This window comes from Sander vitreus, chromosome 17 (assembly GCF_031162955.1).
Source record: "Sander vitreus isolate 19-12246 chromosome 17, sanVit1, whole genome shotgun sequence".
NCBI lineage: Eukaryota > Metazoa > Chordata > Actinopteri > Perciformes > Percidae > Sander > Sander vitreus.
This window is the reverse complement of record NC_135871.1, coordinates 21,931,103-21,946,238: the sequence shown is the minus strand read 5'-3', so window position 1 is coordinate 21,946,238 and position 15,136 is coordinate 21,931,103. Positions and strand designations below refer to the sequence as shown.

General features: G+C 41.6%; 1 protein-coding gene across 5 annotated transcripts in view; it reads right to left on the bottom strand.

The window, feature by feature from the left end:
- Nucleotides 1-2,992: 2,992 nt before the first annotated feature.
- The window catches only part of map3k21 (mitogen-activated protein kinase kinase kinase 21), a 25,787-nt gene continuing 13,643 nt past the window's right edge, over nt 2,993-15,136 (bottom strand). Inside the window, exons 2-12 of one of the 5 annotated variants that reach the window (XM_078272628.1) lie at nt 12,724-12,854; nt 11,486-11,666; nt 11,179-11,327; nt 10,728-10,903; nt 8,710-8,950; nt 8,487-8,609; nt 7,137-7,232; nt 5,403-5,553; nt 4,998-5,131; nt 3,603-4,433; nt 2,993-3,503 (exon numbers count right to left, since the gene is read on the bottom strand). In XM_078272628.1, the coding sequence (XP_078128754.1) occupies nt 3,139-3,503; nt 3,603-4,433; nt 4,998-5,131; nt 5,403-5,553; nt 7,137-7,232; nt 8,487-8,609; nt 8,710-8,950; nt 10,728-10,903; nt 11,179-11,327; nt 11,486-11,568 (2,349 nt within the window). In that variant the 5' untranslated portion in view covers nt 11,569-11,666; nt 12,724-12,854 and the 3' untranslated portion in view covers nt 2,993-3,138. The remainder of the gene's footprint in view (nt 3,504-3,602; nt 4,434-4,997; nt 5,132-5,402; nt 5,554-7,136; nt 7,233-8,486; nt 8,610-8,709; nt 8,951-10,727; nt 10,904-11,178; nt 11,328-11,485; nt 11,667-12,723; nt 12,855-15,136) is intronic. The other 4 variants (XM_078272624.1, XM_078272625.1, XM_078272626.1 and 1 more) reach the window with 4 other exon arrangements.

Here is a 15,136-nt window from a genome sequence, read left to right as displayed (position 1 = left end):
TATGCTCACTGAAACACTAAACCTGACACCGTCAGCGTGACTGAGATGTTCAGTGATTTAAAGGAAGTGTTGCATTTAACAGGAAGTCTTACTTGATCAGAAGGTGATGGGTCTTTCAGCAACAGCGCTGCGCCTCTGAGGTTGTTTGTGAAGGTTTCGTACGGAGTAGTTTTCTTTGTAAGAACTCCTCACTAGCAGCTAGTTCATTTAGTGGTTTTGGTCCTGAAGACAGAGGCCGTAGTGCTGGTAAAGTAAAATTTGGTCCCTTAGCCAGAAGCCTGAATGCACCTTATTGATAAGCGGCGTCACAAATATTATTGCTGCAGTTTGTCAAATGTAGTGGAATGTTGTTTTTCGGTATGTCGAACCATCGTCCGTCTTAATAAAGACAAAACATTTCCGTTAACCGCTAGCCAACAAAGTTTTGTTACTGTGGACGACAAACTGCAGACTTCAGCTTCAAACTGAAATACAATATTTTGAGGGGAATGTGCAGCACCAGTGCATTATGGTATTTACAGATAACTCTTAATTCGTAAAAAAAAAAAAAAAAAAAGGATAAATCCAGTGATATCTTGGCTTGTAAACTGTCTCTTTGACAGCTTGATGATTAGTAAGGCTTTTACAGTGTTGGTTTGACAGTCAGTGGTCATAAAATACAGAACATGGGATACTTCACATTCTAAATCACCATACGATGCCACAGTGATATACACATCAGGAATCACAATTATATTTACACCATTTGGGAATTCATATCTTACTGTAAATGAGCCATTGTTTTGTCCTTCAAAAAATTGGACAAATTTTCTAATGAACTCAAAAACAGACTGAAGTAAGACCGCGATACAAAGTTGGGGGAATACAAACATCAGTCAACCGTAACAAAGGATGTTAAGTTAATTTGTTCAACTTTTAGAGAGAGGGCCCAGGAGTGACCATGGGACTAGGAACAGTACCCTATATATCCTGCAAGTTCACAGAGGTCGGGAGAAAAACATGTCAGGATAACAAACCCTTTGTTAATTCCGAGGAAGGCATTCAACTGGCTGTAGGTTTACAGTATGATAAGGAAACCGTCTTCACTCGCTTTAGCCAAAATCTGTCCTCAAATGTCTCCAGACCTTCCTGAGCTTGATGACATGGATATTTGGCTACATGTGGAAGCAATTTGCTTAATGCTGGATAAAAAGTATACAAATAGAAATAAAACAAAACCAAAAACCTGACTCAACGAAACCAATTAAACATAACAATGCAACAGTGCAATTAGGTATATGAAACTACTAATGGCAATGGGGGTCAAATCTGAAATGCAGATGTCAAGATTGAGCTTCAAAAATAACTCATTTGTTTGCACACATTACAAAATTGTGTGCTCGTGATAATAGAAATGAGGACATGAATTAGACTTAATAAGACACTTTAGTACTTGAAGGCACAGGGTCCGTCTGGTTAACAGTATTGCTATTTTTATGCATTCAATGTTTGAAACTAAATTCTCCCGTGTGGCCACTCCCAGGCTGTGTAGTTATCCTTTCATAACTTAAATCTGAAATGATGCTGTATTATTAGAAGGGGGGGTAGATTATAAATTCATTCATTCATTTGGGGCAGGATTTCCTGAAGTGTTCCCCCACTCTGCTGCAGTGTGCTGAGTATAGAAAATATTAACCAGAAAAAAAAACTTTTTCTATAAATACAGTACTCTTAGAAAAATCCATATTAGCAACTCATGACCAATGGTCATTTAAAATGTAATCCAACTTTTAAGTGAAAACATTCCACGTTTGCTTCGCAGGACTTCCAGTGTATTTCTACTTGCATCTCTAAAATCTTCAGGGCATTCTGGGAGGAAACATACTTGCATCCCTGCTATGATCCGGTATGTCACCTGTCCCTAGAACACAAACGGTACTGCAGCATCGCTGACTTTTAAAACAGTCATAAAACAGTATATATGCAATACAAAACTATCAGCATTATACTTATAATGGGGTAAAAAGAAATATTTACAAACAAGGCATAGGGATTTTTTTTTTGTTCAACATTTCAAGGGTACATGCATGCATGATTCTCAAGTCCAAAAATCTAAAAGCGTGATCGCACAGCTTGACTGACATGGAATGTATGTCCTGCTGGTTGCTAAGGTAAGGTCAAGTCTCTTCATATTAAATTACCTATAAAAATATATATATAAATAAAAAGGTGAGGGTATTGTGTTGCGAAAGCTGCAGCAGCGGTCAACGTTTAGCTGCACCGACAAAACGAGAAAGGAAGAAGGTAACAAATGGGAGCGCGAACAAAGGTGGCAGTCGAGCACCGAGGGACCAGAGAAGAGCTGCTGATCCAGAATGTTCTGCTCAGGTTTTAGAACTATGTGTGTGTGTGTGTGTGTGTGTGTGTGTGTGTGTGTGTGTGTGTGTGTGTGTGTGTTCCAGAATTAGGCAAGGCAGTGTGTAAAGGTCTTTTCAGACGGTAAGCAACACTTTGCCTGCATACCCACTTGGATCCGCGGGGTCTCGCTGCACTTCCCATGTGAACGCCAAGTGCTCTACGCATGCTTTATGTCCTGATGGTTATATATTTCAGGGAACTCACAAACAGCATTGATTTGTACTGTATGTGCGTCACATAGAAGAAAGGTCAAGACAATTCAACTGTCAGCGGGCTGGCGTGTGCATGAGACTAGAAAGATCGCATCAGTTTCACGGGATCGCGCCCGCTGGTCGCTGGCCCGCGCCTCCCTACATGCCCGCTCGCCTCTCATTGAAAATGAATAACTAGGCGCGTCAATCTCTCCCTGTCTGAAAAGACCTTAAGACCGTTCTCAAACTGAAATGAGTGTGCACATTCTAGAACTCCTGTGACACAGAGGTCTTCTAGAACATTGAAGATAGAACTTGTCTTCTTCAGACTTGGCTATGCTCTAGAACACTGACACCACTATGTTCAGGAACTAAGACAAAGCTGGGTTCTATGTTACAGAACCTTTTTTTTTTTTTAAATGGAGAGAAAAAGGCAGCCTGGTTCTAAACCCTCCAGGAGTTTTAGGCCAAACATTCTGTCTGTATGTTCTAAAACACTATAGATTGAATGGGATGAACTATGATCACAGCAGATCACTTTTCAAGGCCCCTAAGAGAGAAACTTTTTCTCCAGCTCGAAGACGGAGGGCCGTCCCGGGGAACTCTGAATGCGGCAGAGCGGCACAGTGCAGTCTCGTTTCTGGCCCTCTGTGTCCATGTCCAGCAGGGAGCAGCCCGTCCCCACCTCAGAGGACAGCACCACACTTAGGTTTTGTGCCGTCTTCTCTCCGGAGTAGTGGCCCAGCGAGTAGCTCTTGTTGCGTCCTCGCAGCAGGGCCCAGGTGTGGGGTTTGGCCCGGAACGACACTGGCCGTGGTCTGGAGAAGGCCTCGCCACCAGAGGGCTTCTCTGACACTCCATCTTTCTCGCGCTTCTTCTGTGTGGCTGGAGGAGGCAGAGTAGGTGGGCCATTGGCTGGAAACAGATGGGGGGAAGATACATTTTTGAAGAGTAAATCTTTTTTAAACCGTATATACAAGCTTACCTCCCTTACCTCTGTTTTGTGTTACTTACTATTGTGGTTGGTGGTGTATTTCTTTCTGCGTAGACGTGTTCCTGTGTTGTGGTTGCTCTGCTCGGGTGGCTGGCTTTGGGTTTGCACTGGTGTCTCTGTGTTAGCTGCCATCCTGCTACTCTGGCCTTCTGTAGAAGCTGCTGGGCCGGGTCTGGACGACTCGGTGTGATTATTGGCAGCCACAAGCTCAACCTTCCCAGGGCTAGAGTGTGACACCTCCGCCTCAGACTTTAAGAGGCACTTGGTGGAGTTGCATTCCATAATGGCCGACATGGAGAGGAGATTGACAGGTTGGGTGGTGGTGGGGTTTGGCGTTGCCTCGTCTTTGCGGGGGCGACCACTTGGTGGTGAGGTGCTGCGGCGAAACCGAGTCGCACGCTGAAACAGGCCCTCCTTCTTCTTCTTCTCTTTCTCCTCACGCTGGGGCTCGCAATCTTCCCCAGGAGCAGAGTTTTTGAGAGCCTCCCTAATGTCATAACCGAGCACAACTGAAGCCAGCAACGAGCCGCAGCCATACAGCACGGAGTCAGTCTTGCGTCGAGCTGACGTCCGCTTCAGGCTGTTGGTAGGGGTGAGCTGTGGGGTGGTGGAGGTGGACGAGGTGGATGTAGTGGTGTAGGGGTCGTCTGGGATCTCTGGTTGGCCACCCTGACCTGCTGCCCCGACCCCAGCATCTCCCGACCCACAATGCCCACCGGGGCTCTGAGGCTGCTGCTCGTCCCTCCACAGAGGTAGATCGATGTACACCTGGTTGGGGAACTTGAGCTGCTTTGGCTTGGAGCTGCTGTCAGGACATTCCTGGGAGGATGCCTCGTCTTTACCGGCCCCCGCTGAAAACACAGAAGTGTGAAATCAGACATTACAAACAAATTAACCATTATGTGGACACTGTTGATGTGTAACTTTACTTATGTCTTGCTGCTTCCTGTCGCTCTGCATGGCTTCTTGAGAAAGCTTATTTTGTTGCTCCAGCTGTCTTTATGGTGTCTTATTGACTTCTGTCTGTACATTTTAACCTGTACTAATGTCTTGCTGTTTCCTGTTCTGGTCTCAAAACATCTGGCCAAAGGACTGCAGTTGAAAATTAGCCAGCTAACACTGGCACATTTACAGAAATGTTGATTTAATGTGCGTCCTTTATAAATGAAATGAAATAAATAAAATGAGTCCTTGACACTTAACCACAAATTATTTAATTGTGATTGTCTGATAAAACTGAAAGGCAAATTTAGGACTTTAAACCCTATTTTAAATCTAGTAAACAAGCACTCAAAAGGGTTTTTTAAAACCTGTTCAGTTATTAGTCACTTTAGTCAAAATGTTACAAAACAGGCTGCGCAAATTTCCACAATAATTACTCAAATATCAAACGAATATGAAAGAACGTTATGTACATTTAAATTGCACAGCATCCCAATGGATTTTGAGCTGACCTTGTTCAGCAAACAAGGCGGCGAGGGGGACAGACTTCTGGGACTTGACCAGGCTGGTGGACCAGGGGTTACTGCCATCTGACAGAGGACGCACTCTGAAAAACAATGCCCAGTAACAGATGCCACACAAGAAAAAAATTATTATTTACACTTGTAGTATAGACTGTGTAGTATTTTTTGTGGTATGTTACCTTATGTTATATTACTGTATGAAACATAGAGATGAGTCAAAAATAACAATAACACTTAGACACGAGGATGTGGTTATGTTTTTTTAGGAACAGAAAGTAAATGCTCTCCACCCTGATATCATGATTGAAAAATTAGTAGACTGTGTTTTTTTCTGTGTGTGTGTATACACTCTACCTCTCAGCAGCAGCAGGCCTTTCTTTGCTCTGTACTGAACTGGGGCCCCAGGTTCTTCCTTTCTTCTTGATTCCCTTTTTCACATCATCAAACTCTTCTGGCCTGAAGAGGGTGCTGCGGCCCCATGTACGGTTGCTCTCATCTTGAGTAACTGTTAACACAGTGACCATAAGTGTTACCACAGACTCAAACAACTGCAGGAAGGTTTATCAGAGAAACCATGGCCCTGACAGGGAATCCAGTGTAGATATTATTTAAAAAGGTATCATGCCATCTGTAAAATCTCTGTCATAATCTTTTCTCTAGAAATGTTCTTTGTTGTCGGTCTCTCTCCATCTATGTAGTCAAAGAGTACTTAAAAAGTCTAAATAACCACATACCCCACGGGTGTTCTCTCTCAAGTTTATTTAAAGGCCTTTCTACACTACATGGATAGAAGCCTTTTTTTATTTTAATAACTGCGTTTGATTCAGGAAGATTTAAAGTTACTATTGAACCTTTTCTAGAAAATATTACCAATGTATATTCATTTCTGGAAATGTAAAATCAAAAAGCCAAAAAGCAGAAAACCAAACCCAAAACGCTGTTGTTATAAAAGCTTCTTCTCGCTGTAGGTTAGTCATTGTGAAGGTGTGAGGATCCACCAAAGATGTCAGAGCAACAGACTAGGACCAACATTCCCATAACTAGGAAAATGTGTTAGTTTTTTTTCCAACTGCTTACACGTTTTCAAAACTATGTCTCCTTTTCCTTTTTTTCCTCTACACACAATTCCCAAAACTTCACACACAAAATGCAAAATGCCCCGCATCTCCTTCAAAATGAAACACTGCATTCAAAATGCCATAAACACATCTCATCTCGGGGGGTATTGTATGCATTTTGTGCAAAACAAAGTCTGATTGATTTATAATGCTGAAATATTCATTAGATAGTTGCATGCCTGTTCTCATTTCTGAAGGTTTGAAGTATGGACGCAACTGTAAAGCTACTCAAGATGGGCTTCTCTCATGGTCAATCCGTGGTTGATCACATGATGAATAAGTGCTGGCTCTTCCTTTTTCTCTTCTTCCCTCCTCCTCCTCCTCTTCTTCTTCTTTCCTCCTCCTCGTCCCCTGTCTCTCCCTCCTCCTCCTCCTCCCCTTGCTCTCAGTCTATTGTTGGCATCTATTGTTCAAAACAGGGAATCTCACCTTTGACCTCTGTATAGGCCTATACTAAAGCAGTGATTGGTTAGTGTTCAGTTAAGCATAATGTGTTTGCACGTGTGAGGAGTGTGTGTGTGTGCCCTGGTAAATTAAGTGTAGCATTTTGATTGGTTGTGTTTGGAAAAGGAAAGCAAGTCACACTTTTGTGTGTAAGCAGTTGGAAAAAACTGTAATTAACAGCACCACCAGTATGTTTTAACAAAGCTCCAATTATTTATTCAAACCACATAATATACGATTATTCAAATTATTCAAAAGCAAATATGAACAGCAGACTGGCCCAAGTCTGTGGCATAAATCATTGTTACTAAAGTACCTGTAAACCAATTTTAACCCAGCAGCAAACACCAAAGTCTTGTTATAATCCACACATCAGGAAAAGCGTGTCAATCAGCACAAACAATCCCCACTGATAGGAAGCTGTTAGGCATCAAACCCTTTTAACTGTCAAAGTTAGCCAAACTTCACATGCAGCATTGGTCCTATTAGCCACAGCAATGCTGCATGTGGGTAGCCACTAGCTTGCCTTTCCTCGTGAACCCACAGGAGGTTGTGAGCTCGCTGGTCAGATCAACATCCTGTTGGTAAACATACAAACTGTCCCTCCGCGTGTGGGGCATCACTGAGGAGGGAAACATACATGTTACCTCTAACCAACATGAGCTTTATGACACAAGTATTGCACAGTAGTTGACAGCTTATACTAAGCTAAGAGCATATTGTTAAAAGAGCTGTGAAACAGAACATTTGCGTTTTCTGTCTGAATATCAGCATATACCATACATGCTCAAAAGGAATTTGTTTCAGTTGTTGCAAGGGTCTTATGGTGCGCCTAACAAAATCTGTTCAAACAACCTGCTGACTGCTTGTGGCTCTGGAGCTTTTGTTCACACAGTTGTTGTCATTGTGACACTAGTGTTCCCATGTTCCCTGAAATTCTCAGAGCGTTGATGTGATTTCTTCAGAAGTTGTATTTTTAGCAACTTGTATTAAAGCTACATTGTGTAAGAATTACTCCCATCTAGCATTGAGATCATATATCGCAGTCAACTCTCTCTCGCCACGCAGTATTGCAGCTACGGTAGCCTTCACGCTTCAAAAAGCGAAGGTGTACAAAAGGCCGTCTATCAGCCGTCGTTGTTGGAGTTCATGCGTTCTCTTAATACATCCATGAGTTCATGTCGGAGAGTGGCGTGGATGCGCGCTTCACACCACGAGCGGGCACGCGTGCCACCCGACGGAAAGGAGAGAGAAAGAAAAGGAGACTGCAGCGGTCCGGACGATAATTAACTAGTTGGGATTTGGTGTGTGCGTCCAAAGCAGCTCCAACGTTCACTCTTTTTTCTGATGACGCCGGTCTCTTGCTCTTTTCAATATCCGTTTTCTTTTTCTGGGTGAAGAAGAAGACTCCTGTTCCTGAAATTTGGATTTTGAATACGTGTGGTCCTCCATGTTTCCTTCTTCAAACTTGCCGGGGCCGGGAAGCTACGATACCCTTTAGCAGCAGCAGCTGAGAGTTGAAAACGCGAAAGGCGGAGCAGTATAGCCTGTATGTCCCTTACCGGCTAACATATTTCAAGATGGCGCATGAATATGGAGCGTCTACCCCAGTTCATGCAAGCGCAAATGTAAAATTCCAAGCTAAAAGGAATACTTGAAATTGATGGTGGTGGTCAATATTCATGAAAAAGGACAAGTTTGTGAAGGGCAATACAGATTTTGATAATTAACAACTACAAACGTTACACATTGGGGCTTTAAGCAAATTTGACTTAATCCAGGCCAAGAAATACACAACACACACAGAGGTTCAGGAGACAATCAGACCTGACACTAAGGAAAACATGAATATGAAAAACAAACAAACTGAACTTACGCTGAATGGCTCGTAGCCGGGGAATTAGTGTGGGACTGCTGGGAGGAGAGGAGCTGGTGCTATGAAGGCTTCGCCTCTTGTCCATGGAAGGCGACGCCTGCACGGTGATCTTATGCTGGAAGTCTGCAAAATGCAACATGCACATACGGTCCTTACAATCTCAGAATAAATATACTTAGAGAGACCATACACCAACATCCTTAGGATAATGTCCAGCACTCACCTGAGGGCAGGCTGATGCGGTTTCCATCCTTCAGTTTGAGGCGGGAACGTTTGAATTTGCCTTTCCTCTTCTTCACGTTGGGCTTATCTTTATTGAGCTGGAAAATGAGGATGTTGAGCTCTCTCTCCAGCACATTGATCTCCCGCTCTGCCAGCTGCTGCTCCCGACGCTTCAGCAGCTCCTCCTGAGACTTCTGCTGGAGGGCGGCTCGCGTCAGCTCCTCTTCTCTGGAACGTAGCTCCTGGAAGAACCAGGTATTAAGATACATACATGGGTAAATTGGCAGAGAGACTTCACATAAGCTTTTTGTTTTGCTCCAGGATGATGTGCTGCAGTTTGTCTTATCTGGGATTGAACACCTATATAAGCAAAGCAGAGAAAGAGGTTAGACAATCCGACAGACATCTTCAGCTCTAGTAAGGCCTGTTTCAGGTTACAGCCGACAGATAGGTAGCGTCATTAAACACAAGGGCAAATTGAATCTCTGACCCAAACGATATACCTGGTTCTGCTGCATCGATTTAGATTAGATTTAGATTTTTTTTTGATGAGTACTCTTTTAAAATATAATATTGCCATTGTTCAGAGGGAAAGTACCTTATGGATCCGGAAAGTATTTCTCACAACCTTTTTGGATTATTATTAAACTGTGGAGTACTTTTACAGTCAAGCTTCTGTTTTACATTTGTGCTAATTGTCAAACTTTCTAATAAACTGTGTTCCTCCTAATGTCTACACATGGTCACCTTAAATATTCGAGTTTTAGACACAATTCTATTGTAAGACAGAAGAGAAAATGCATTGCAAGACAAACGGGTAGAAATACATGTTATAATTCCCATATAACAAGAGAAAAGCTCTTGCAGACAGACATCTATAAGACAGTGTGTTAGCTGTGTATTAGATAACTCCTTCTATAACAACTCAGTTTCAGGAGATTACTGCCTGCTGTTTCAGGCTGTGTTACAAAGCTAACCCGTCTTGTCTCCTCCCATGGCTTACTCTTTCGTAATTCCCTCCATTTTCTCTTTAATTGCTCTCGGCTGAGTAATAATAATCCTTACTGGATGACTTCCATAAAGCAGCTTTACAGTCAAGCCACTTCAGCCACCCACCTAGACACAGATTACTGTGGGACGTAGGAAATCTGCTGATGCAGTGGTTAATTCTACAAGAAATCTTGCGAAATTTACGATGGGAAAATGTTAGATAATGCTTAAAGCTATTTATTTATTTTGATTTATGAAAGCTTTACATAGGGCCAACTTTATAGGGTTTTTAAGTCATGGTGAGGCGTTGTAAGTTATATCAATTAAGCGTTTAAATGATTGATTTGGATAACTGGAAGTTACATAACGAGGGTGCATGTTAAAAAGGTGGTTTAGCATAACTGATTAGACTAGAACCAGGTAGAATACATAAATATATAATACAAAGAAAATACAATTATTAAATATAAGGCAGAAAACAACACATGGAGTTTTTTAATATCTGTGCCATTCAGTTCACCAGCCGTTGACCCAACTCTGTGTGCTGATACTGCTGTTTCTACAAACACTAATTAACCCCCCTCTTTAAGCCAGCGATGGGAGATTAATACAGGAAGCAGATTAAGGTCTTAACAAGGGGAAGTACGCTAAAGCACATCGACATTAATGATTCGTTTTGTTAAAGTGCGATTAGCTTTTCCACTGAAAGTTATTAATTAAGCCGTTTAGTTTGTAAAAAGCTGTCCCAAGCAATTCTGCATGGTTATACCAAATCTCAATAGCAGCTTATTAAACATGTTTCATCACTAAAAGAGCAGAGAATAGTACAAGAAGTATAGAAGGTCTGTCACATATACCGTATGTCAGCTTTCAACCCACAGTGTGTGAGACAGAGGTAAGGTATAAAACATGCATTTTCAGTCAATCAATTTTAATGCATCTAACCACCTGCCAGCCCTCATCGTGTGTTTATGATGTAATGTCAGTGGCTCCATATATTGATGTTTGTGTTACGTCACTCTGCCTTACCTTCTCTTTGGTCCTGAGCTCATCAAACATCTCCTGGATCTCCACGCGCCAGTCGTCCTGCATGCTGTGGAAGGAGTCCTGGGGCATGGTGGCCATCACCGCCTCCTCGATGGCCGACAGCTGCTCCAGGATGCAGGAGAAGGAGGGACGCACGTGGGGGTCCTGGTCCCAGCACTCTGGACACACACATTTCAATGTAAATATGTGACACAAGTCACATACTCCCAAACAATATCATTAACAACAGGCATGGAGGCCATCTTTGATAATGAGTGAGAAAATAAGAGCTACACAGATTTCTGGATCATTATGGGACTAAGAGGTTTATTTAAAAAAAAAAAAATAAATAAAAAAAAACTTTTACTTACTTTTACATTTACTTTATAAAAAAACTGACTTTTTTTCAGGACATGCTACATTCTGCAGTGTTATTATTATGTTACGTATTTACCTTCCATGAGCTTGGCGAAGGGTTCTGGGCAAGTGGAGGGGATCGGTAGAGTTAACTTATTGACTGCCACACCGTAAGCAACAGCCAGGCCATCAATCCCACGATATGGTACTTCCCCTGTTAACAGCTCCCACAGCAAGACACCATAGCTGGTGTATGACGCGCATACGAAAAAAATAAAAAGAAAGTAAAGGAGGGGGGAGGAATATTTAACAAAGGAATGAGTAAAAATGTCAGACAAATAAGTGGACATATATAGAGTAGATATTTTATTCCTGGGCCTGTGTCTGGGGATTATTTGTCATACCTCCAGACGTCACTGCCTTTGGAGAAGAGAGATGACTTGATGACCTCGGGGGCCATCCAGGAGTAGGTGCCTGCAGCTGACATTTTTGTGGTTTTGTGCCACTCCCTGGCCAGGCCAAAATCTGTGATCTTCAAGGTCTTCCTCCCGATGTCGTCATTCTCAATCGTTTCAAGTAATAAAACTGAAAAGAGAGAAGGATACATTAAGGGAGGGGCCGTGGAAGAGACTGGGAGTGGGATGACGGCAAGAGAAGAAGGTTAAAAAAGATACATGACGGCATAACAAGCGATGAGTGATTGAGAGAGTGGAAAGCCAGGATTGGGATGAATGTGGCATGTGGGGGGGTAGGGAAGAAATGAGAAAGAAAACTGAAAGAGATAGGAAGAGACAAAGAGTGGGGGACAGAGAGAAATATGGCCGTGCAGGTGAGGAGATGATAGTCGATATTCAACAGGGCCAACAGAGGTATGCAGGTCATTTATTACTGTAGTAACAGAAGGTTGACAGCGCCACAAAGCAACTGTCCTGAGGTCCTAAAAATGTTTAAACACATTAAAGAAAGCCGGAACCCTCAAACCTGCCTGTAACACTACACCCGGCCTAAGATCCCTGCCACAGTGAAGCCACAACCCACTGACGTGCAAATTCAACTTTTATTCGCCCATTAGTGATCCTGTTATTATGTCAAAACTGTTCTTAAACGGCTGTGTATCATTTTAGACCAGCTTCAACTCAGTTAGATACACATTATTTCAATTCAATTTAGTCATGATATAACAAAATTAAGTTTGCTACTCAAGTTAATGCAATGAAATGAAGAAATTGCACAAAAAGTAAAAACAAAAATCAAAGAGTAAACTGCCTAATTACTAAGAAAATATAATACTAAAACATGGAAGAGTCATCCTGTAGGCGGTAAAATGTAGGGCAGCAACTAACAATCATTTAAAATAATGATACATTTTATTTATTTATTCATTATTATCGACTAATCAATTGTTTCAACTGAAACTAAATGGACAAATCTGAGTGAAAAATACAGAAATGTAACCAAGGGAAACTTGAATTAAAGTTAAATATGCTCAAGTAAAATGCACAAAAATAATAATAATTTTCAGAGCAGTAAAGCAAACAGGTAAGAGTATACTAGGGGTGGGGGGAAAAAAATCAATACAGCGATATTTTCATGAAGTTCAGTTGAAGTCAGTTACTATGGTAACTGAGTCTGTGAACCTAACCTGGTCTGGAGCAGGTTTTCTTCAAGAAACCTCAAAGTTTCTCTCAGTCTCCTCCCTCTGACACAGCGCTCTTTCATTTCCTCATTCATTCATTCTGTCTGTATCAGGCACATTTTAGCGCAGTTTGTTATCTGCATGATTAAAAAAACAGGGTTGGTTTATTAACTGTGTTAGGCAGACTATAAAACGTTTTTTTTCTCAAAACATGGCATTTCCTTTTGTTGACGATCCCGTTGATAAAGAAGCTGTATTACTTCGCAGGGAGTTAAACATACGTCGGGAGATGATATTGACTATAGATGCATTTTCATTTCCAGATACTAGCCTACCTATGAGTGGAATCGTTTTTTCTTACCAGCCTATCAGTTATGTAGCCTACATAACCTTATCCGTCCTCATATCACTAACGTCACCCATCGTGGACATGCTCTTACATCCCAGCAGATTATTTGTGTCACATTACGTTTTTTTTAGCAAATGGCAGTTTTCTTTACAACATTGGTGATGCGGAGCATATTAGTAAAGCCACTGTATAGCAAAGCGCCGTCAGAAGAATGTGACTCGCTCTGAAACGTTTTTGTAGTGTTCCCTGGACACAAACCAGTAAAAAGGAGCTCCACAGGATTGCAGGTGAATGATGTAAACCCTTTGTAATAAAAGATAATGAATTATAATTCTGTTAATGATGGTGCTGCAGCCTCAGAATGGGATTAGTAGGTGTAGTACTTTTTCGCCCGTGCGGATTGCACCCAAATGAAATAAATTATAGGTTCAATACCATTTCACCAGTAATATTATACTTATTTAAATTTTAAATATTTAAAAATGTTTCATATTAAATATGAAATTATTGCACTATATTGGAACTTACGCATTTACTCTTGCAGCAATTTTTTCCCACGCAAATGATCTCTCTTTTGCAGCAGCCGCTGTGTTGCTTAACGAAATACATGTTCAAACTCGCTGTATGTGCGCATGAATATTTCCGCCGACTAGTTTGTTTGTGGTTGTTACCATGGTGAATCGTAGTATCATTGCTCCATTCATGCTGCCTTTTTATAGTGATGGTGCAATCGCTTAACTCTGAGTGAACCTACTCTGAGTTGATTGAACCAACTCAAATCAGCTGTTCTGGAACCGAAAACTCAGTTTCCCATCTCAGGGTAAATCAACTCATAGTTCAGGGTTAGACTCAGAGTTTGTTAAACCTCCTTCCTGAAACGGGCCCCAGGTGACGACTGGGGAGTAGTAACATTTTTCTACTGTCCAGAGTTTCCTTTCAGCAGAAATAAACCTACTATATGTGTGCTAATACACCAACTGCCAACCATTCTTGTTATTTCTTTGACAACAAGAAGCAGCCTTTTTCCATGAAGTGGTGTATCAACAGCCAAAACAGACTCTTTGATCCTTTTCATCCTATTGGTATTATTTTCAACATTTCTTTTTGCCTCTGCCAAGATCTCCTCACATTACAAACCGTTCCATTTCATTATTTACATGCAGTCCAACACTGCAGGTCAATTTGAACATGTCCTATCAGCTGTCTTGATTCTACAGAATGCCAAAGCCATCAGGGAAACTAAAGCTTGAGAGTATAAATGTTCATTAAGGTGGTTTGACAGAGGCATTTAGGTGTTAGGATAAACATAAACACTTCAGTGTATTGCTGACACATAGACTTTGTGGTAATATTCCCATGGGAAAAAAAAGGTGTACTGATAAAGATAAATACAGTAGTGGAAGTGTTGAAAAACACAACAAGGCATTTGAGTATCTTCACCTACTGTATCACAATGTACACTCATAAAGTCACTGACTTTAAATGCTATTTGCAGCTTTCAACAGAGGCTCTATGATGTGTGTGTGCGCAAGTATTGCTTGAATGAAGAAGCTAAACTGCGTGTGCCGTATTATCACTCAATGACCTTGGACTTCCTCCTCCACAGTACCAAACTAAAACCTTTTCAACAATTCTCAGTCAGTCATGCACAAACATGCACGTACTCTTACGTACTATTATTTTTAACCATCTGAGACCCAGTTGGCATGGTTTACCTAAGCATACTGATCTCCAGTCCTAAGAATACATTGTGATTAATTACACAACAAATGTATCAAGACTGGAACAGATCTCCTGAAAGGTGTAGGAGGGGCGGAAGGGACGATGGCTGTTGACTTCAAGAACAGATAGTGTGGCCAGAAAACAAGAAACCTTGAAACAGATGCATTCAACTCAACAGACCCCACACTGAAAATCTGTGTATGAGATAAACTGAAACAAACATATGCTGGCTTTCCTTCTTATGTACATTACATATCATTTAGATGATGCTTTTATGCTATGCCCACTCCTATAACTGGCCATAAATTGTACAGTTGCACCTTTTCCACTTTTTCAGTACAATACCGA